At 32.8% G+C, this 25981-nt stretch overlaps 1 protein-coding gene across 1 annotated transcript in view; it reads left to right on the top strand.

The window, feature by feature from the left end:
• Positions 1–25981, top strand: part of LOC123695529 — an 89123-nt gene that overhangs the window by 27809 nt on the left and 35333 nt on the right. Inside the window, exon 2 of the mRNA XM_045641404.1 lies at positions 19746–19915. Within this exon, the coding sequence (XP_045497360.1) occupies positions 19746–19915 (170 nt within the window). The remainder of the gene's footprint in view (positions 1–19745; positions 19916–25981) is intronic.

The following is a 25981-nucleotide window of genomic DNA, read 5'->3' as shown; positions in this document are numbered from 1 at the left end:
TCAATAGGATCGTGAAATCGCTCTTTTGTTTTGAGGTAGCTATATATGTATATAAGCTTAATAAATAGTTATTTTTTTTCGATTTATCTAAATATAATATGCCACGCAATAAAATATAGATATCTATATTATATAAAAATGAAACCCGTTTCGCGTTGTCACGGCATCACGTGTAAACCCGGTCCGGTCCACCCGGGACCGATTTCGTTAATTCTTTTTTTATTATTTTCCTTGAAGTACGAGGAAATGTAAATATGTACCACGGGCGAAGCCTGGGCGGCCCGCTAGTTTCAAATAATATTCGAAGACTACAATATTTTTTTCTTACGATAATTGCATATTAATGCCACTCATTATTATTTTTTTTTAACTGTTATTGTTTCAAACATCTAATATAAGCATATTCTTGTTAAATTACCAGTTTTTTACTACCTAACTATATTTTATGTATTATTCACCATTCTTACTTTTTTTTATAAGATTCGTTTATTTCAATTAAGTTGGATCTACGAGTCCTCTCGCAGACGAAAAGTCTAAACGTAGGTATTTTAAGTTCTACCTACTTCTTAAATTCCATATTGTCATTAAACACTTTCTTATAGTATCTGTTATCTTAATATATATATAAATCTCGTGTCACAATGTTTTTCACCAACGGACTCCTAAACCACTTAACCGATTATAATAAAATTCGCACACCATGTGCAGTTCGATCCAACTTGAGAGATAGGATAGTTTAAATCTCAAATCGTTTTAAGAGAAAGCGGGCGAAGCCGCGGGCGGTAAGCTAGTAGTAGTATTATATTATTATCTGTGCATATATCAACAAATACAAGAAATGACAAATGAAAGCGGTATTTAATCTTGGCACACACCATACCATTTCCACGAATAAGTTCCGCTATTCCGACATCTTTAAATTAATAGTGAAATTATACAGAAATGGAGAACTATTAATTTAAGTGTAAATGTGGATAGGTACCAAGAATTCAAGTGAACATAATATTATATAATTACACAGGGGGATATTAATGTTTTTTCCTAGATTTAAGTTATTTTGGTGAAGGTAATTTTAAGAATTTAATCTTAAAATGTAATTTTAAGAAATTAAATTTTCGTCTTGTATTAAGTAGAAGATTATTGATCGACATCGTTTTATATTCACTTCATATTGAACATACATTTATCCAACGCATAATATTATATTTAAAATATTTTATTAAAATACAATTATACAAGTTTTCACGCAGAAAGTAGTTGTTAATATTAGGCACAATCGAATCTTATTTTTTTCCTTAAACAGAATTAAAGGATATTTTTAAATCTCCCCAGTAGGCGCTATTAAACCTTTTTCCAACTTTATATCGGTATGGACTAGCGACCCGTATTTTAGTTTCACAAAAGAAATGATAAATTCTCCGCTTGCTGGTAAACTCCGGTGTACCTACCTATAGATATATATTATTATTTATAATCATACAATAACATATACATATATCAGTTATTACAATAATAGATAACTTCTGTTAGTTTAATAAATTAATGATTGCGTTTGATATTGTATAATAAATTCTTGTTTATAATATACTTAAAATATCACAGACCTATTTACCTACTATTATATTTCTCATCGAAAAATGAGTTTTGTGTTGTATAACTGGGGTATTAACAAGTTTCAACACTACTAGGCTTATTTCCCTAAGAATTAAGTACATAGGCCTAACGCTAACACCATCTCAACCTTCAAGTATTAAACCCATACTCAATCTAACCAGATTAAACGCTTAATCAAAGTCCAAAATCAAAGGACACTGTATATGATACTCCGTAACTCATCTGCTTGAAAATTCATTAAGAAACGAATTAGCTCCGGGGTTCAAGAAATTTCGTGAAAATGATTTGAGCAGTGCCGGTTTTATGACGCCACGGGTATAAGTAATTCTGTCCTGTGAACCTCTTTTGGTGCTCATTCTGAAATCGATAGTAACAAATAATATTTTATCAAACTAGTTAGTCACTATAGACCTAGGTTCAACCCATTATGGTTCTGGGAAGCGTTAAATTTAAAGTTAGTAAGGATGAAGGAACGTTATCTATAGATGATATTGTATTTTTGTCGACAAAACTGTAGGACTTTGTTCTGGAGGAGAACCGCCTCATTGGTGCAGTGTTTGACGCGTGAGCGTAGAACCGAGTTGTCCTAGGTTCGTTTCCCGGTGTAGACGAAGAAAAAAAAATGTTTCGGCTTAGCAGGACACAGAAGGCTGATCACCTACTTGTCCCTAAAGAAAATCGATCAGTGAAACAGATGCATCTGCCCCTCACCCACTTGGGGACACGGGACTTCACTTATGTTCTGGAGGTCTACTTGTAATGAAATAAGCAGTTTTTTGTAGTGTATGTATTTTGTACTTATGACTTCAGATAAATAAAAAGAAAAAAACTAAAGTTTCACATTTAGCTTTTTACACTTCTCCCCGTGGTTGCCTGGTAGAGATCACTGTACAGTGATAAGACATCTAATGGGTTATATATTTTCTGTTATCTTATTGTTTATATTATGAACTATAAAGCGCGCATATAAAGAAGACATATTAAATAGGTATTATGTTAAGGAATCGCAGAAATAAAATCGTGTAATAACAGTTGCGTTAACATAAAAACGTAAAAATATTTCCCCATGAGGCAACTGGGTAATACACAACAGGGCTCAAAATGTATCAATCCGTCCCTGAAACCAAACGATATCATACGAAAGTTTAAATTATAATCCAAATTATATAGGTAGAGAAAGGTTCATAAGGGCGCGTGGTCTAATTACGAATATAAACTTACTCAATCAGCTTGTTCCGAAATTACATTACGCTGATTTTCACAAAGTTAAATTTGATTTATGTTGCCGTAAAATATTGTTAGCAAAAATAACACGGTTCCATTCTAAAGACCGTTGAATGTCGAATATTTCTCTGGTTTGCATTCATTTGCATAGTCTATGTGTTCTATCAATTATTTTTCATGCAATAGATTTTTTATCTGCGCAAAACCTTTTTGTTCGATGTCGTGCTGGCCACTAACAAATTGTTCTTTTTTTAAATTCGAAAATTTTAAATTTTATGACGTTTTAATTAGAATATCGCGTTATCCTCGACATGTTGCGTGTTGTGCGTGTTTTGTTTCAGATAATTAATTTATTTTATTAAGAATTAAAGTACTTTTCGCGAACAAAACGCTATAATGTTAACATGATCGTACCTAATTGTATTGTTATATTTACTTGATATTGTTTCAAACAGAAGTGAGAAGGCAAAAGTGTGTGTGTGTGTGTAGAAGAGATAGACACGATTATGGCACAAGGAACAGGAATAGAATTGAAATGCCATTTTTCCGATTAGCTAAAGTTAAAAATTCATTTATGGGTCAAGGTATACGCTTATACAATAGAATTCCTCACAATATTAAAGAGTTTAGTAGTTCTAAATTTAAAACTTATATAAAAAATGTACTAGTTCAGAGAGCGTACTACAGTATTCAGGAATATATGGACGATAAAGACCCATGGAGAGTTGTCGCGTAAAAACCACAGGACAGTTCTTTGGCATATTATGATATATTAATATGTAGTTAGACATAAGTTATATATTATGTAGTTAGATTTAAGTTACATATTATGTAATATTGACATGATTTTAAAAGAGCAACTATGGAGTTTCTTGCCGATTCTTCTCCATAGATACTGCTTTCCGAATCGGTGGTAAATGTTAAAAATTATGTAATGACGATTCGAAAGTGCTACTAAATAGTAGTCTAATTGAATAAATGAATGTTTGAGTTTGAGTTTGAGTTTATCCATTTTTACATGAATGGATTTGAATGAAACTTAAAATTTTCTAATTTATTTCGTTGATTCGTCCGCGTTGCCTATAACATTCTTTACACTACAGAACAAAGTACAGAACATAGAAAATAAACGACATCAAAAAGCAAGCGCGCGAACGAATACCCAATTCGAATGTGTTATAGCTACAAATATACAATACTCGTTATGACTGTATTGTGCCAGTTACAGACAATATAAACTTGCATGTAATTTCCCCCAAGAACGAGGGTTTCTGTAAATATTTTTAGCAGTCGCGACGAGATTTTCATAAATTAGCATAGTCCATGGAGTGCGAGCCGCGGCGCAATTTAGTTTTTGTTTGCAAATGTTAAATATGTGGCGGAGCGCGGGTTCTAATTTTTTAAGGTTTTTATTAAACATTTAGGTTGTATTTTTTTGTAGTAGGTATGGAAGGGATCATCAGTCTGCCAGATTAATATGTAGGTATGGTGTTGTTTTTCAATGTTTTGTTATGCCTATAGTTATTTAAATATTTATTAATCTTTTTTTTAATTACAATAGATTTATCAAGTACTTATTCGAATATTCAAATTTAATAACCTTAACGATTAAGACATTTACTTATAATTGGCAGGTTTATCGGATTTATCAGCATCCTTCGTTTTATACAAATGATTCTAGGACAGATTAAAAAATTGATTACAAAGAGAAATGAGACTTGCCAATCTCAGGATCACGAGTCACGACCTTCTATTGACACATAAAAACAGGAGAATATCGTGATGAAACGGTATATTAAAACCGAAATTACTTGCAGACAGACTCATAGCTGTATAATATATGCTTATGACGTTGGATATGCACAGTAAACGAACTAAATTTTGTACTAACACGATTTAATAAATACTCTTTCATTCAGAGCAGTAATCTGAACATTATACCATCTCATCGTCGGTCGTAAAGAGCTTGAAAAATGTAAGCCCATTCATTTGTTATGCACAAATTTTGCTGGAGAAAATCTTGAAAAATACACGCGTATTCTACAAAGAATCACCGTCCCTTTGATCGTACATTTAGCTATTGTTTTCACGCGGGTTCTCTTATAAACGGGTCTATATTAAAATTTATCACGAGCGGTCCCAACGAATGCATTATTAAAGTATTAAAGATACCGTTATGTTCGCGCGAGGCAGAAGCATCTAATATTTCCTTTTATTAAGGTGCCAGGTTTTTGTTGTTTTGATGGATACCATTAATTACTGTGCGCTGGTAATGAAGAGTTTGTACAAGATTTATAGAGCACGTAATGACTTTCCTGTTTAGATTAGGTTCAAGGCTGTGTACCTAGTATTACATTACATTGCGTATCTCAAGAAATAAGCTTTCTGAAAAGAACCTGTGTTATGAACAATTTTTGTGTTTTTTTGTATACCATGTTATTAAATTACGTTAATTTTGTGGTATAGTGCATTGGGGGAATTTCGTATGAGGGGTAATTTCAGAAGATTGTGAATACCACTTCAGAGCATCGCTTTATCGTAAGTATCGATGAAGATTTGATATTGAAGGTTTGTTAATATTAGCATACATATTTGCTTAATCTATCACAAGTTACGTATTAATTGAACTTATGTCTTATACGTATTTACCCCGTGGCCGGAATTACCCCAATGCACTATAATTCTTTTTTAATTGACACTTATTATAATTAGACGCATTTATAGCTCAATAAAATAGAGTTAAATAAACATAATAGAATGTTCATACGTTATTCCACATATTTTCTTATTCAGATTTTCCCATTTTTATACAATCATTTGTCAAGTACAGATCTCGAGTAAAGTCCCTGAATTATGAAAGATAAAAATGTATTTGTATGCTAATCGTGCTGACTGTAAAAATAAGCTCCATTGATATTTCAGGCCTTGTTTGTATCTAAAAATCTAATGTTTCAGTTTTATTGTTATCTTTTACCTGGTTATATATTAAGCTATTGCATAACTTCTATCGCGGGCCTTGAGCGCGGGGACCGAATCGAGAAATTCCGTAACGAAAAAACCTCACGCTGCCCACTCCGACGGGCGGAGGTGTGGCTTGAAGGCACGCTATGCAATAGCTTTACCGCGGCAGTCCCCGAGTGCCACACGTATTTTTTTAGCTTCAGTACTTTCTTGTTTTGTAAATTTTAATATTCAGTCGTGGAAACATGTTTTTTGCAATATTAAGTGAACAGGTCTATGCTATAGCACAGAATAATAACTAGTAGCTGGGCTGTATTAATTATTATTACAGAATATTGCGAACAGTACCTACCTTCATTTATTACCAAAGTTTAATCCATTACTAATGTTACTAAAACATCACCTGAAAATTGTTGCAGTTGCAATTTTAAGCGTATAAAATTTGTAGCGATATTAAATATTGCAAAAAACAATAGCAACCAAGAAAATGTCTCATTCTATATTTGATCTTATTTCATACAAAACGAACAACTGGCGCGAGTAACTCGTTCAATTTGAATAGATTAGAGTGTCGGACAGATACGTGTTTTGTATGAAAATGTGGGTCAGCCATTGTCATCTGAGCCTGCCGAGAATGGTCGTAAAAACCACTCAGATTCATAAGAAAAGTATTCACTTTGCGATAATAAACTTTGCACTGGATAGTGTAATGAAGTTGGGGAAGACGGTGACGTTGTATGAAAAGTACCTATTTGAAAGGTTTCGTTATTGATGGCAAATTCGTTTTATCAAATTATCTATGTTTACTTTTGATACAAACGTCTCTTTGTACAGGTTAAGTAATAGCTAATGATATAATGAATGTGATAAATCTTCTATATTATTGAAAACAATTTTGTACATTAATACACTCCCTTTTTAATTTGATATTTTATTCAATTATCAACTTTATTAAAATTTAAGGTAGCTTAACATCAGTAATATTTGTTTGAGCGCTATTATTCATAATACAATTTTCACCTTGAAATACCGACAAACAAGGCATTATGGAAAGAAGATTTACGGTTGTACGCCTATCTAATGAGCTAGGATTCTGCCAAAAGATTATACGCTATTGATTTGTCTTTATTTGGTAAAAAAAGGTAAAAAGCATAATCCAACCTTGGGTTCAGTAACTTACATCGGCAATCGGTAAATCAAGTTTTGTATTCCGTAACGCAATATGCTCGATACCTACTTGAAATGGAATAAAGCGTGATCCAAATTCCGTCTTGTTTGTCTTAAGCCCCTAATACTGTTTGCTCACAGCTCAATCTTACGTATCAGAAACACAAGATTGAATGAGAATGTACTTTTATTGATACTGTGAAAATTGTATATTATGTTGAGATTGTTTGTGACTTGGGAAGTTTCTGGAACCTTATTTGATTTGTGTGATTAAATGTATGATGTGTAATCATACTTAATATTATAAATGCGAAAGTAACTAGTCTGTCTGTTACTCAATCACGCCTAAACTACTGAACCAATTTGCATTAAATTTGGTATGGAGATATTTTGACATCCGAGAAAGGAAATAGGCTACTTTTTATTGCCAAATATGTATCACGGGCGAAGCCGGGGCGGACCGCTAGTATTATATAAATAAATAATAAAATTATGCTGGAATTTTAATATGTACATACGTAAAGTGCAGGCTTTATTCAGAATAGATTTGCGTTTTGTACAATGTTTTCTTTTATGATAGTTGGGCACGAAGGCTATTTTCGTTTAAAAGAACCAAGCCACGTAATCGTATTCTTAAATACTACCCGGTGCAGTTGAGTTGAAGAATGTGGACCATTAGAAAAAGTCGAGTAATAATGACGCTGTTTTATAAGGGCCTAATTGAGGCTCATTATTATGTACAGACTGATTGTAATGTGGCAAAAAAAAACAACACCGTATTTTACAGTCCAGAGTTCTACAAAATAGAGTATTATAGTTTTAGTTATATAGTTAATACAGCATATTTTTAAATATAAATGATATTGGGTATCAATGAAAAGTATAATTTAAAATAAATAATTTATTTACAAATAATACAAATTACAAATTAATTTCACTGGGCATGTCGTGACTCTTCTTCTGCACGTGCTCTTACCTCTTCAAGGGAGTAATGTTCGGTTTCCATGTGAGTCCCATTAATCCCAGCGTAGTATTTAGTAACGTATAGCTCACCATCATCACCGATGTAGGAATACTGTCCTTCAGACACAAGCACATAACCGCCATGTCCGTTTGGCACGAGCCAAGCGCGTTGCGAGACGACGGTACCTTCAGCTGTGACGTAGCGATATGCGTATTGTCCATATTCGTCATGGACTTCTTCTTGTTCCAAAGCAGGCAGAGCACGCCTGGCCATTAGCTCTCGGTTGATACTAGGAGCACATAGCACCACAACAGATAAAGCAGAAAGGAGAATCAAAGTATTCATTTTTTTCTGTATTACTTATCACGACTGTGTACTGGAGAACAGTTTGGTCGAGTGTTAGTAAACTTTGAAAATTTCAGCTTTTATACAAGTTACAGTAATATCGTTAATTAATTACTAACATTAGGCCCTGTAATCTGTGAATTAACAAATAATTTGAATCGTATGTAACGAAAGGACATTACTTAATACTAATATAATGACTCTATCACACAATACAATACAATTGAGTATTTGAATATTTTTTTTTTGTGCTCAATGGAAAGATTATATATTAGTTTTATAACAAAACTATTTTTTTAAATTTTTTTTTGCAATAATTCAAAAGTTATTTCAAAATAAAAATTAGTCTTTGAATCCAGTACCGAAAACACGGTTGTCGGTGACAACTCCCGAAGCGTCACCCGGACGCGTGTGACGTCATAATGTTAGTTTTCACACATTGCAGTTGATAGAAAAACGTATACAACTAAAACATTTTGACGTCACATCTATGGTGACCAGTCATTGCGCGTTTAATAGTCGTGATTTTAATTTAAATTTCATCAATTTTTAATTGCTTATAATTAATTGAAAAAAAAATTTTGGAGTTTTTTTGCATTAAATATCAATATTATTAATAATAAGGTTTTAAAATACATAAAAAAAATCAATAATTTTTTTTTATTCAAATACTCAATTATTACGTAACTTTTTTTTTCTAGTATCTTATTATATTTTTAACCTAATTTCCTATATTTTAAGTTTCAAATATTTTGGCAAGACGTAATATCATCTACAGGTAAATTAGCTTGGAGAAATTTTTGCATATGTAGTGGTGTGTATATTACTCAGATCTTAGAGCGCGTTTCCACTATATCGTTCAGGCCTATACAAAAATGTTTCGATATCCTAACATTACTATTTAATTTTATACTTATTCCTAGCAACACTTTTGTTTTCAATAAAAACAACTTTTAATTTGAAAGAAAATGGTTTTGACTTTATAAAAAAAATATATCATTCAATTTCACGTCCTTGAGCAAACGACAAGGCGACTACCGTGAAACAATAAAATATCGTGTCCATTATAATTTGTTTCATAATTAATATTTGACCATAATAATTACGAAACAAAACAAATAAATAAATCGTCACTTGATAGTGGAAAGTGGAAAAACGCACAAAACCAGAATAAACCAGTTTACGCTGTCCGCAGGTGCCAGATGCAGTTGTTTGGTACCGTTAGAACATAAAGCACACATTTCATTCAAAAATTATAATTATTATGTACGTAGTTTAATTGATAAAGGAGAATGACCACGGGTGGTATCGGTAAAATTTGAGTTGTGCCACGTAATCGTGATATTGTTAATTCCTATTTGTATTTATAATGATCATATGTATCACTATTAAGTCTTAATTATACCGAATAAATAGAAATAATATTAAAAGTTTGTGTTTTGAAACATGTATGACCATGTATGGAATCGGTAAAATACTAATTGTGTCACGTGTTCGTGATATTTTTAATTCCTATTTGTATTTATAATGATCATATTTATCACTATTAAGTCGTAATTATACCAAATAGATAGAAATAAAAGTAAAAGTTTTTGTTTTGACACATATATCTATCTCTCTTGCAAGCGTCCTGCGTCTTATGTTCATAGTTTCTATTTGAAATGAATCTTGAATGAATGTGTTCGACGTAATGTTCGACGTAATTTTTTTTGAAACAGGTAATGTTTATTACGATTTACTTTTCACATTTGTCTTGTAAATTAAAATATTACTTATGTAATAAATGTAAAACTTAACGTTCATCGTTAGTTTAAACTCGATAAAGTATTTTTTTGAAGTGTTGAATAAAACTATTGTTTTATTTTTATTGTCGCGAACTGCGGCTTATTTATATAAAAACTTTAATCGTTTCTAAAAGTACTAACATCAAGCTTTAAATTGAGCTATATTCCATCTTGAAACAATAAGTTTGATTGCGATAGCAAGTGCCATAGTCACTTGGGCAATCTTTTGTATTTGTTGAAGTGTTTAATTTGTGTGTAAGTGTTGTAACTTTATATTGTTAATTCAAAATGGCTCCAGTGTTAAAACATGGTCGAGGCAAGCCTTTGACTTCTCAAACTAAAGAATTAAACTTTAAATGTCGTTTCTTTTTCAGGTTAGTAAATTTTTCATTTTAGTAACATTGTCATTTTGTAAGAGGAGAAACACATATAGTTTAATTTAAAATCCCACATAATATACTTATATATAATTTATTATATATTTATATATATATATATATATATATATATATATATAGATATCTCCATGGTCACTATGTTGATCAAACGTGCCATATAGTTAGTAATTATTTGATCCGTTTTCACTTGTTGATCCGGTTGGTATTTGTGGATCCATTGCCACATCACCGTCCGTATGTGGATCCGAACGGAGCCACAAGTGTCACCATCAGTAATAATAATAATTACGTGCTTTTTATACAAATCCACCTTTTTTGCGTTTTAGCTCTTGTTGATCCGATTCAAATGAGCCAATCAGAGCCCACCGAGCTCAGCCATTGGTCGCTTGCGGCCTTAGCCTTTTGAAGGTTTAAAGACATTTATTCCCGTTATAGAAATTAGAAACCTATGTTGCCGTTCGCCTTACATAATTTGTTCGGATCTTCGGGAGGGCAAGATAGCTAGCTCGTTTATTAGGATAGTGGCGATTTGATGTTGAGATTATAGTATTTGTATTTATGTTTTTATGTAGCGCTTTGCGGATGAACATACACGTATCATAAAAGTATAATTGTTTTAAATTCATTATTTTAGTGTCGTCGTAGATTTTTTTTAATTAAAAAGGGATAGTAAAAGATAGTTTTAATGATTTTATTTTGTAAAATTTGGAGTGGCGCTAATTTATTTTTGTAAGCACTCCCCCATACTTCTATTAAATACATTAGGTGCGGCTTTACTAACGTGTTGTAGATGGTGTGGCGTAATTTATGAGGAATGCAAGAAGTAATATTACGCAGAGATCTCAGAAGTGCTGATAATTTATTTTTTAGGTGGTCGATGTGATGATTTCATTTTAGAGAGCTGTCGATTCGCAAACCTAGGCATTTCTCGTGGGTTTTATGTTCTAATACAACACCGTTAATTTTAAGTGGAGCGTGTGGTGGAATAATTTTGTTATGAGCTTTGAATTTAGATATATTTATTTTTAGTAGATTGCATTTATTTATTTAATTTATTTAAACCATTTTGTGCTTGCGCTATCATGTCATGTATAGAGGGACCAAAATAAAACAGACAGGTGTCATCCGCATAAAGTGTTAGGTGACCATTTAGCTTAAAATCTTGGAAATTATTAATATAAATTAAAAAAAGCAACGGGCCTAGAATCGAACCTTGTGGTATGCCACATGTAATTGGTAAGAGAATGCTATCATTGTTATCTATTTTATCTATTCGTGATCGATTTTTTAAATATGATTTCAGCATATCTAGTGCTTTACCATTAATGTTAATGGATGCTAATTTCTTTATTAAAAGTTCGTGAGAAACGGTATCAAAGGCCTTTTGTAGTTCAATAAACACTCACAAAACTATATTGTTTGCGTCAATGTTCTGTTTTATTTTAATAGTTAGGTCCATAGTCGCTGACAGAGTGTTACTTTTTGGCTTAAATCCGTATTGACGCACTGAAATAAAATTAATTGAGTCTAAATATTTTTGTAATCTCGTGTGTAAAATCTTCTCCAATATTTTTGACAATACTGGCAAAACCGAAATTGGCCTATAGTTACCAGGTTCAAATTTTGAGCCACTCTTATAGATAGGAGTTACCTTCGCTATTTTTAACGAGTCCGGAAAACGTCTTTGACTTATGGCTTGATTAAAACAGTCGCTTAAGGTATGATTTAATTTTTAACCGACTTCAAAAAAAAGGAGGAGGTTATCAATTCGGCCGGTATGTTTTTTTTATGTATGTACACCGATTACTCCGAGGTTTCTGAACCGATTTACGTGATTCTTTTTTGTTCGATGCGGGATGGTGTCGAATTGGTCCCATAAAAATTTTATTCGGATAGGCCCAGTAGTTTTTATTTTATGGGCATTTTTGTCAGTATTTGTAAATGTTGCAAGTGCAAGTTTGAAGTCGGTTGTTTTTAACGCAGTTATCTACTTGTTCTTTGATGCATTTAATTGCTTTTGTAGTAATACCATCAAGACCTGTACTACAGTTTGAATTAAGGTTATTTATAATTAGGTATATATTTTTTTACTGGCTTCGGTAGGTCTGAACTTATTAGTGAGGTAATTTTTTAAAATTTCGTAGTTGTCTTTAGATTTCCTCTCCTTTGAGTTATAAGATGTCGATTCTGGGAAACCAGTAAAAATTACATTTTTTTCGCGGCTCTTTCTGTCCCGTAGTTCCTTGATTAAGTTTTAAATTATATGAAGTTTATTATGATTAACGATTTAATTCCAGAGATTTTATTTTACTCTCACCCTAGTTCATCTGGGATTCTAATTGAGAAATGGTACTCTTCAATATGTTTTGTTCAGTAATTATCATACATGCTGATGACTTAATTTCATTGATTTGATTCGTATTTTGGCGAATTAAATTCAAGGATTGTTCGTTGGACGATTTAATTTCGGTAATTTGTGTTTTTACCTCAGAAATGTTTTCATGAATTTTGTTTACTATTTGTTCATTTGAGCATACATATTTTTCAAGTAATGTACTAATACGGCTCAACTCCGACCGAATATCCTTCATATCATCACTAAATCTGCAATCTTGTTCTAGCGGTTGTTTCCGTTTTCTGTAAGTAATTTGAGTTCAGTTGGCGTAGAACTCGTAGAAAACGAACTTAGCTTCGATAGATCGGGATGCGATCCACCGGCAGTACCCACTGCACCACTGCTGGTTAAACGTGTTGGCGATCTGCGTACACTGATATTTACTCCGTAATGGATAATTTGTGCAGGAATATGAGTCGTCATTTGTTTGACCTAAATCTAACATTTTAATTATTTTATCAGATTGATATCAGAATCAGGGCATAGGCGAACGCTACACGTCAATAAATATTATGATAATTATCTTGATATTTACTGATGATTCAAGAGGTAGGTTGTTATTTGTAGGATGCATACACTTGAGAATTATCACCGTCACTGTATGACGAAAGGTTCGTCCAAATATCTATCTTTTTAGGGTTCCGAATTTTTAGTTTCACAACGTTTTCTATAAGTTTCAATTGAATTACGGTCGACTTCTTCAACTTCCATAAAACTCTTTTTTGCTAGCCCTAATTTCATATCCCCATGTCAATGTCATGCAAGTGCATATTATAAATGGAACAGATCAACATACGACTTATGATTTGGTATATAAAACGGAGTCAAGTAGTGTTTGAGCATTTCAAAATTTGAACCGTTACTGAGTCGAGTTCGTCTAGTCTAAGCGGATTTAGCAATGTATGGAACATTACCTAACTATAATATGTTTGTGTACGGAGCCAACAAATACTGTAGTGTTTACGAAAAATTAATCTTCTTTACTTAATATACAGTTTCGTTTTGTCGGATCAAATAAAGCTGTAATTTTGATAATATAAATGGATCTGATCAACATACGACTTTGGATTTGGTATATAAAACGGAGCCAACAAGTGTTTATGGGTTTCTGAATTTCGGCCGTTACGGAGTCGATTCAGTTCGAGATGTTAGCAATAAAAATGTCGAGTATATCAATTTCTCTATGAATACGTTTGGCAACGTCGCCCAAAAATTTGCGCCGTTGTCACTCCGGGCAAGATCTATGCAACCGGAGTCGAGTAATAAGGGGGAAAAGGTGGAGTCAGGAATGCACGGCAGTCGGGCTGGATCAACTTAGTGCCCAAGTTGGTATTTATATATATATATATATATATATATATATATATATATATATATTTATATATATATATATATATATATATATATATATATATATATATATATATATATATATATAAATACCAACCTGGGCACTAAGTTGATCCAGCCCGACTGCCGTGCATTCCTGACTCCACCTTTTCCCCCATATTACTCGACTCCGGTTGCATAGATCTTGCCCGGAGTGGCAACGGCGCAAATTTTTGGGCGACGTTGCCAAACGTATTCATAGAGAAATTGATATACTCAACATTTTTATTGCTAAGATCTTGAACTGAATCGACTCCGTAACGGCCGAAATTCAGAAACCCATAAACACTTGTTGGCTCCGTTTTATATACCAAATCCAAAGTCGTATGTTGATCAGATCCATATATATTATCAAAATTAAAGCTTTATTTGATCCGACAAAACGAAACTGTATATTCAGTAACGTAGATTAATTTTTCGTAAACACTGCAGTATTTGTTGGCTCCGTACACAAACATAGGTAATGTTCCATACATTGCTAAATCCGCCTAGACTAGACGAACTCGACTTCGTAACGGTTCAAATTTTGAAATGCTCAAATACTTCTTGACTCCGTTTTATATACCAAATCATAAGTCATATGTTGATCTGTTCCATTTATATGCACTTACATGACATTGACATGCGGATATGAAATTAGGGCTAGCAAAAAATCTCCTGAGTTTTATGGAAGTTGAAGAAGTCGACCGTAATTCAATTGAAACTTATAGAAAACGTTGTGAAACTAAAAATACGGAACCTTTCGTCATACAGTGACGGTGATAATTCTCAAGTAGTATGCAGCCTACAAATAACAACCTACCTCTTGAATCAGGGCAACTCTTTGGCGAACTCTACACGTAAGATCCATATTGTGATCCGTCAATATTTACTATCGGATTACGATATTTATTGACGTGTAGGGTAGTGTATTGACGGATCACAATACAGGGTTAGTTTTCAATGACCAGCCAAAATTTAAAATTAAGATCTAGATATTAAACCAAAGGTACATTTGAAACATTATTGTCGAATAAAATAAAATAAAAATAAAAGCATTCATTTGAAAATGTCTTAAAAATTGCCTAAATCGTAAACACCGCCAGAATCAATGCACTAGGGTGCGTGCGCGCATCGCCAAATTTATGTGTGTGCTAACTTCTACCTATCTAGGTTGTTGAACTGAATTGTGCTTTTGTAATGTCCACACGTTCGCTTTTTAGTGGTGGACAGGAATGAAATCTAATTTAAAAAAAAAAGTTATTTTTTTCATTAGATCTAAAATGTTATCGATTCTGAACCATTTCTGAAAATTTGGCCGGTCATTGAAAACTAACCCTGTATATCGCTGGATTTCTGGAACTCCTTGTGATCTGATCCCAGGACCTACATCGCAATATTTATCTTGCCGTCATCACTTCTGGCTCGTACAAAGAACGTTTCAGTACTGACGCGATATGTATTTATGGTGTAGGGTGTGCTGTGATCCCTCCCAAGATACATCAGTAAATATTAAGATAATTATCATAATATTTATTGACGTGTAGCGTTCGCCTTTGCCCTGATTCTGATATCAATCTGATAAAATAATTAAAATGTTAGATTTAGGTCAAAAACAAATGACGACTCATATTCCTGCACAAATTATCCATGGCGGAGTAAATATGAGTGTACGCAGATCGCCAACACGTTTAACCAGCAGTGGTGCAGTGGGTACTGCCGGTGGATCGCATCCCGATCTATCGAAGCTAAGTTCGTTTTCTACGAGTTCTATGCCAACTGATACTCAAATTACTTATAGACAACGGAAACAACCGCTAGAACAAGATTGCAGATGTAGTGATGATATGAAGGATATTCGGTCGGAGTTGTGCCGTATTAGTACATTATTTGAAAAATATGTATGCTCAAATGAACAAATAGTAAACAAAATTCATTCAATTAAACATTCATTTCAACATTTCATTCAATTAAACAAAATCATTTCGGCGGTATGGCAACCATTTAGAATCGTCTGAAAAGTATGGCATGGCGATTTTCGTAAATGGCTGCACGACGATGGTTACCTGTGCAAAAGATAGCCTGGTACCAATGGTTGAATTGTTTTTTAAAATCAACGCATTCGCGTCGGTATGGCGGGATTTATGTCACACCGGAAAAGTATGGCATGACACTACCGTCTACATCTTTTTTTATGGGCTATCGGTAAATTCTAAAATGTTTGTGTTACAAATCGTTTGACTTTTGCTATTTTTCCGACGAGTTCGACTAACGCCCACGCGACTAAGCCGCCGGTACCAGCGTTCACACCATCATTTTTCTTTTTGTCATTGCGTACTAAGACCCCTGTAGAACCGCCATCCTGTTACAAATGACTCGAAATTTTGTGTCAATATCTCCCGATCTACTAGGTTTGCGAATCGACAGCTCTCTAAAATGGAATCATCACATCGACCACCTAAAGAATAAATTATCAGCACTTCTTAGATCTCTGCGTAGTATTACTTCTTGCATTCCTCATAAATTACGCCACACCATCTACAACACGTTAGTAAAGCCGCACCTAATGTATTTAATAGAAGTCTGGGGGAGTGCTTACAAAAATAAATTAGCGCCACTCCAAATTTTACAAAATAAAATCATTAAAACTATCTTTAACTATCCTTTTTTAACTTCTACAAATAAAATCTACGACGACACTAAAATAATGAATTTAAAACAATTATACTTTTATAATACGTGTATGTTCATCCGCAAAGCGCTACATAAAAACATAAATACAAATATTATAATCTCAACATCAAATCGCCACTATCCTAATAGACGAGCTAGCTATCTTGCCCTCCCGAAGATCCGAACAAATTATGGAAGGCGAACGGCAACATACGTTTCTATAACGGGAATAAATGTCTTGAAACCTTCAAATGGCTAAGGCCGCAAGCGACCAATGGCTGAGCTTGGTGGGCTCTGATTGGCTCATTTGAATCGGATCAACAAGAGCTAAAACGCAAAAAAGGTGGATTTGTATAAAAAGCACGTAATTATTATTATTACTGATGGTGACACTTGTGGCTCCGTTCGGATCCACATACGGACGGTGGTGTGGCAATGGATCCACAAATACCAACCGGATCAACAAGTGAAAATGGATCAAATAATTACTAACTATATGGCACGTTTGATCAACATAGTGCCCGTGGAGATATCTATATATATATATATTAGGGATGCGCCGAATACCGAATACATATTCGGTATTCGGCATATTCGGCATCTTTTTCACTATTCGTATTCGGCCGAATTATTCGGTTTAGGTGCCGAATATAGTCGGTATGAGTATTTCTACTTTCTTGGCTATAGAACTAAATAAATAACTTCATATTATGAATGATTTATGTCATACTATACACAAGTCAAAGAAATCCTATGAAGAATGTTTGAACCTAAGGTATACAGGGTGTAATCGTTAAGTGTGCACAGGCGATTATTCCGTAACTATAACAGATATCAAAAAACCTTAAACTGATATTGAAAGTACTATACCTAATGAGTAAAATGACAATAATAATTTTTTAAAAATAAAACGAGAAATATCCAAAAATGTTACATGAAACGCTCCCATACATTGTCCCATACAATGTTCGAGACGACATCCTCGATTTGGAATACCATTGCATTCCACATCGAGCTCTATTTACAGTCTCTAAATGAAATTTCATTAAAATTTGCGAAATAATTATAGCACAAAATCAAATAACAAAGCAAAACCTTTCATGTTAAATGTTTGAAATAGTCATATTTCATATCAAATGTATGGGAGCGTTTCATGTAACATTTTTGGATATTTCTCGTTTTATTTTTAAAAAGTTATGATTGTCATTTTACTCATTAGGTATAGTACTTTCAATATGAGTTAAAAGTTTTTTGATGTCTGTAATAGCTATGCAATAATCGCCTGTGCACACTTAACGATTACACCCTGTATAAAATAAAACGATCATTACATTTCAAACCAACGTTTATTTTGTAAATTTACATCAACATAATTTAATCATTTTTATTATTAGAACTTAGTCAGTATTTAATATTTATAATACTTTAAATCCTGAAGTCTGAAGACAATGCTTTTAGTCCCAAAAGAAAATGACATTACGTCCGCTCATATTGCAAACACTACCTAACTTAAAGTAAAAATAGTTTGGAAAATCCAAAAGTGCACGCCTCATAATCTCATCCTTTACAATAAAATTTTATTATTTATAAAGAGTACGTGACTATAAATATAAAAAAGAAATAAAATAAAACATTTGGAAAAGTAAAGAAAGCGGTACCGTAATAATTGAGCTATTTTTCTTGTGGCCCCACCTAGATTTGAAACTGCGCAGGTTTAAGGGACTGACTACCAACTTATTTTTTTAAACCTTGGCTTATAGTATAAAGAATCGAGTTTATAATGGTGAATTTTGAGTACACTATAAAAAAAAAAAGTCGATATTTTTTTTGTTTATTTAATAACAATTAAACCACATCGAATCAGACCCTGAAAAATGAAAGGGTTCTATTCCTGAGCATACTCAAGCGTAAGAGAAAAAAAAAAAAGACTCGATTAGTAAAGTATTTCGGTCGCTATCGTGTTAACAAGAAAATCCTCCGCACATACAGACACACGGACGTCCAAGACAGAACTTTTTTAAACTGTTTTTTAACTAGTTTAAATAACAAAAATGACATCAAAAATATCATGAATGTTAAAAATAGTGTTTTTTCTTAATATGTGTGTGTATGTATTATCTTACAAGTGCAATGTATGATACATAAAGACATTTTAAGTTTGAAAAATCAGATGTTTTGCGCGAAGTGACAGTAGTACCCACCTCAACGCTTCGCTTATGAGGCGTGCAATATAAAATTTTTAAACAATTTAAGAATTTTAATATTTTGTGCGAAGTTTCAACACAACTAAGACGGCACGGAGTGCGCGGGCGATATACGCGGGTGGCGGGCGATGAGGTAAGGCTCGCTCGCCACCGAGCCGGCAGCTACTTGCGACCCGTTAGAAACGGTTTACGCATCAAAACACGTCAAAACATTGAACCGAATAATTCGGCCGAATATTCGGTTCGGTAAGGTTCTAACCGAATAGTATTCGGTATTCGGTTATTCGGTGAAACCACTATTCGGCGCATCTCTAATATATATATATATATATATATATATATATATATATATATATATATAATAATAATAACTAAAAATAAAATGTTGTTTTATTTTATTTGCTGACCATACACTACTACAAACGCAAAAATTTCTCCAAGCTAATTTACCTGTAATTTACTTACCTACCTCAAATTTCGTTGAGAGTAAAATTTCATGGTCGCGTCATGGCAATACCGTCAGGTCATGGAGTAAGGTGATGATTTTGGTATCTTTGAATCTTCTGACACGTGTGCACACGGTCTTTTTTTACTAGGTATGTTTCAAAGACAGCGTAGTCCCAACACTAATTTACTTTTTTCTTCCAGCTCGTACCATGTGCCACACGATAACTCTACTCGACGTGCCTCGCTGGGCGGACCCAAGGATAGACGCGGATCTTCGCTGCCAGTACGCGCGACAGCCAGGCGATCCGTCGCTGCACTCTGTTAAGTGGTACAGGGGGAAACACGAGATCTTTAGATATACGCCGCAAGAGGTAGGTAGAATTGTACCGATAATTATTCTAGATATTCGAATTTAATTTTGATAAATATTTTCATATCTATAAATAAAAATCCTAATAGAGTAGGTACTTAATAATTAAAATGCTAAGAAAGTTTAATTTGTCAAGTGGTATACAGGCGCAAGCAAGAGCAATCGAGAAGCACGGTTAGTTTAAACGCCATATCGGATCATAAAGCATTTTAACTCTCTTTGTCTATAAAATATTTTCAGAAAAGCACTTCTTTTTCAAAGTATTCCATAATTGCCTTAACAAAAACAAAATACTCCGATGTATGTAGTTTAATTTTATTGAAAACAGGTGTATAAAATATATTTATCAAACGAGACTTATATTTTATCAAAGACAAAATCTGCGTTGAATATTATAAGTCGTAGATAATCCTTTAAGCACTAAAAGGCTCTGAATATACAACGAACGTATTAGAACGGGCCTGGTATTATATCAAACTTTTCTATACTTTATGTGTAGAGGTTTTCTTGTATACACGCCTTTATAATAACAAGACTTAGAAAATAATATCATGAACTTCAGTAATCGGAGCTAGAAAGTAGTTTCTCATCTTATAATAAGATTTGATTTCAATCCGTTGTTCACGACTTGACTCACTATAAATAAGGGTAGGTACATAACTACAGAAAGATTTTACATTTGATGATTATATTTTTTATTGTTATAAATTGAATTGATCGATCAATGTAAAGTTTATTATCAACAAGCAGAAATAACTTTATAATAAATTCCTTCTTTTCTAATAGCTATTCCCGATCTTAGTCTATTACTTACACAATAAGTGATGTCCCATGTCCCCTAGACCTAGTGGGGCAGATGCATTATATATCTGTTTCACTGATCGATTTTCTTTAGGGACAAATAGGTGATCAGCCTTTTGTGTCCTGCCAGACTTAGACATTTTTTTTTGCTTCGTCTCTACCGGGAATCGAACCCAGGACCCCTCGGTACTACGTTCGCGCGTCTTCCAATGTACCAAGGAGGCGGTCGAACTTACACATTAAAGTCCTGTTTTTAATCAGAGTTAAAATTGGCTATCTGTTACAATGTATAGTGTACCAACTTTCAGGTAATAATATTACCAACTTGAACACTCAAAGTAGAGGGTCAGATAAGTTTCTAATAAACTTGGTTAAGTTGGGGTTTTAAACAAAAAGCCCGCAATTGGGTTTTCGAAAGGAAAATTTGTTCGTCAAATGCGCTTAAAATTTTAATTTCTTAAGTGATGCCGTTCTGTTTTATAGTAGCTCGTTTGTAGGTTTTTTGAATTCAAGCTTTTTATGACGTAGATCTCTTAAGGAAATGGGGATCGGTATTACAGAAAAGAGTATGGAGGTGAAAATGCAGTAGGTATAGAGTATCAAAATATTAAAATAATTCGTTTTTAGAAAAAAAAACATGTCATTGATCAAAAGAAAAAAATACCATAAACTTTATAGCAAAAAACATCGTATGTATAATTTAAGAACAGTCAGACCAGTTTCTTTTCGACTTAATAATTTATTAGGTAGTATCTACTCAGTAGGTACTTTGACTGAGTCCTTACCATAATAATTGCCTCACATAGAAATCAAGTATCACACAAAATATAAATATAAAAGATAAGCTCAGGTAATAAATTAACATCTTTAAGCCATGTCAAGAAGTGTTGGAGATGTTTATGTAAATGTAAAAACACCTCTTTTGTACCTCTCAGTGGGATTAGCATTACAATTATGTAAACAAGGATCATTTTGTATAATGCGTATAATTTTCTTCAGCGAGATAACGTTACGGACTAATATTTTGATACCGAGGTATTCAGAAGAATAAATAATGACTCTATACTAATGTTTAAAGTCTGCCTGTCTGTCTATTACGCTTTCACGGTACCTATATGTAATACATAATTATTATGGTTAGAATAAAACTGAAAAACACACTGAGTCATAGAATTATTGTATTGTCACCAATCCTAGATTTGATAAGTCTACAAAGTTTGAATTGTATCTTTCTTTTTAAAGTGGATCAAAATCGTATCTGAAGGAGGATAAAAACACATTTTGTTTGTGAAGTTAATAAAAGCGTGTTAAAAATGTATTTTGTAACTATTTCGTAAGCTGTATTGGCTGATAATAAAAGCTTTTCTAAAAGCCATTTCTACACGAGTTGGTAATGTTATAACAATTTTCCCTTCTGTTTAGTAATTCTGCTCAAATTTGTGCCGAAAATTATCCGACCCATCCCGATATTTTTGAGGAAAATCATTTCATTTTTACGTTCAAATTAAATCGGTCCCTTAAAGTGTTTTCTTAAAAATTTACGCTTAATATTTAAAAATTGATTCTGAAAACCTTTATTATTTCTCTTAGTGAATATACCTACTCAGTTCGGTGTTAAAGCCGCGTTGTTTTTGTCGTGTAAGATTTGAATTAAAACTTATTTGAATAAAAATTAGTCGCGAAAATAATGATCTTAAATCCGATTTACATTACACAACAATTTAATGCAACTCGCCAATTTAAATCGAACGAGTTTTACCTAATGCCATAACGAATATTAAAAGTAACCTCACAATTAGTTCGTCGAAGATTGAACTACTTAAATTGAATAGAATCGTACAGTACATTATACCTAATTTATTCTCCGCACAGATTTTGATAAAATCTACACTAATATTATAGAGAGGAAAACTTTGTTTGTTTGTTTGATTGTAACGAATAGATTTTAAAAATTCTTTCACCATTCGAAAGCTACATTTATCCACGAGTAACATAGGCTAGGTTTTATCCCGGAAATCCCACGGTAACGGGAACTATGCAGGTTTTTTTTTGAAAACGTGGGCGAAGCCGCAGGCGGAAAGCTAGTTATATATAAATAAATAAAATACAATACTTTGTATGTGCACCGTACTAGCTATAAATACAATTAAAGCCTACATGTTTGTTGCTGACGTTACGCGACTCGGCTTTATTTGCAATTCGCTTGCACGCTGTACTCGTCTAATTAAATTTTTATTTAAATAAGACTTGTCGTGTAAAGGACGGGATTTCTCCGTTCCGTGCCTTTCTATTCTGAGTATGATTTTTATTTGTTGGAATGTTGGAACTGGGGTATTATCGAATTGGATAGAAAATGTAAAATGCGGGGTAGAATAACAGATTGGTACTTATCTGCGTGGTAAAGAAGAATGGATCTAGGTTTTCTTATAAGTTAAATTACCTATTAATATTTATAGGAATTTATTGTTTACGGTATAGTTTAAGTATAACTAATTTTCTGTTTACATAGATCACAAGTTTCTTAATGTTTCTGATGTCGTTTTAGCAATTCATTCCCACAAAATACATAGGTGAGTATTTCCATTTGGTAGGTACATAATGATGAGCAAAAACGGCATAAAAGCTCGAAGTACCTACTATTACTTAATAAATAAATGAAAATTTTGCACCGGTAATCTGCACTAGGTACATCATACTCTATCGTGTAGAAACTATGAATACATCCCAACATAATAATAACAAGTTGTGCACATATAATCATAATTATAACAAGTAGGTATATGCACGTATAATTCATATAAATAGTGTCCCAAAATAACGTTCTGAGATGGCAACTAAGCTTCACCTGTACTAACAGAAGCACATCATTATTTGAAACGTTGCGGCTGTAAGCGGGTCTAGTCTGGCCAATTTAGTTAATGTACAGTAACAGGTTTGTTTGTGTGCACTTGATATGGAACTATATAATGTGTGTCGCTTTGTGCCATGTGATAACAGTATCTGAAATTGGAGAATGCATTTTGATTAGACTACACGCTGTATCACTTGTGTTTTCATTAAGCATCTATTCACTGTTCATACGATTATAAGTGTAAATTTATATATCTATTACAAAATAATCTATTATAAATTTTAATTTGAAATTAAATGAAGAAGCAGTGTTAAACACAGTCTACTTTTAAATATCAATCCCGAAATGTGTGTTTAAATTTTTGCCCGCGGTTTTATAGAAAGCTTCGATCAACAGGGGCATTATATTTTTCCCCTAATATAAGCAAGGGAAACCGGAACGAGCGGCTAGTGTATTATAAATCTGCAAATAGTATGGATATGAAGATATTTGCTGTACTTTCACAAAAAGGTTCTATTTGGATTTGCCTGGAATTTGGTATACGGAATGATTATGGACTAGAATAACAAATAAGCTACTTTTTATCCGGGAACGGAAACTAGTATTAAATATTGGAGTCCTTGATATTTTATACACCTTTCTATAAAATAGAGTAAGTACTAGTTTTCCGCCCGCGGCTTTGCCCACATTTTCAAAGAAAAACCCGGAAATCCCACCCGTGGGATTTCCGGGATAAAACATATCCTATGTGTTAATCCAAGTTACCCTCTATATGTGTGCTTAATTTCATTGTAATCGGTTCAGTAGTATTTGCGTGAAAGAGTAACAAACACACACATACACATTCTCACAATTTTTCGCATTTGTAATATTAGTATAGGATTAGTAGGACTACAATATAAACGTACAAGTAGTTGATGCATTAAAAGCGGGTTGTATTGCGTAATCGTCTTAACATAATATTTTTTAATAACATATATTAATATTCAACTAATAACTGTGTATTCATATTTATTTATTAAACATAAAATGGAAGAAAACCTCTGCTCAGTATCAATTCACATTTATTTTCTTTAATCTTTAAAACACAATACTCGCAAAAGAATCTATAAAAGAGGAACTTTTGCGTAAATCCAAATATTCATCTGAAATAACTTAAAAAAGTAAACGTTGAAATTGCTATTTGTTTAGTGAAGTGAAACATTTGTTTGGATAAATCTTTCTTTTCCATGTATTTCGGGTCATGTTTGCTCATTGTTTTGTAGAAAACTATTCGGGTTTTCGCAAGACGTTATGTAACGTTATCTAGGAATTTTCACAGCTATTTTATCAGAAAGCTGGGTGGGTTTCGCAACTTAAAGTCGTATGCCAAAATTGTATTTGTATTAGACTGTTGTAGGTTTTATGCCATTGGATGCTTTTGTTTCGAGATATTTTCCGAATTTACATAATGCGGATAAAGAAAGTGTTTCTATGTATTTTGTTTACATAAGATGCTTGGTTACTGGCTTGAAAACTTTAATTTTATAAGCATTGTTGAACAGTTATTTCTGAGTGATAATATGTCAATAAGAATATGATGAGAATGAGGATATAAATAATTATTGAAAAAAATACATAGGAATTCGACATTTTTTATCATACATCATATTAATATCTACAAAAAATAAATCGAATTATTGAAAGTAGTCATTTAAAACATTTGCTTTGAACATTTTCAATATATATTAGGTATTCATTCCAATGATATAATAGTAATATGTAAATGAAATTCTGACCAAAATTGTGGAACTACATTTTGCAGCACATCACTATTTGCACCATTTTAACCCGAATCATTTTACACTCAACGCAAACTTTCCACGAAATTTTGGCATATTTCAGCATGTGCGACGCTAACAAACAAAACAGTGCTGATTTATTTACCTAACCTACTGTAAACAGAGAAATCTTGTAGTAATTAAATAACAAGAGCGCGCTTGAACCAATTTTTATATGAATAAATACATACATTTAAACAAAATACCGCTGCGAAAGTTGACGTACTTGTCAGTTTAACAACCGCAAACGCGAAGCTTTACATTTAAAACATTGAAATAACAAAAAACTTTTATGCGAGTTAAACCGCAGAATAACAAGTGAATAAAAGATTGAGTTTTTGAAAAATTCACCGTTTAAATATGTATTCGATGTGGTGTTATTTAACGTTGAATTAAGTTAGACGTTTCCTGCTAATTGAGGCGGACATTTTGCCTTTCATTATAATTTGTCTAATTTAACTGCACTTAAATTATTTCATGTTTTTATGCGTATAATAGGCTAACTATCTGTTTTGTTTTTATTCATAATATAACTAATGTTTTAAATATGTTTAGTTTAATTTAAACATTTGTTTGCTAAATCGAGTTTCAATAA

This window comes from Colias croceus, chromosome 11 (assembly GCF_905220415.1).
Source record: "Colias croceus chromosome 11, ilColCroc2.1".
Lineage (NCBI taxonomy): Eukaryota > Metazoa > Arthropoda > Insecta > Lepidoptera > Pieridae > Colias > Colias croceus.
This window is presented reverse-complemented; position numbering and strand designations above follow the sequence as displayed.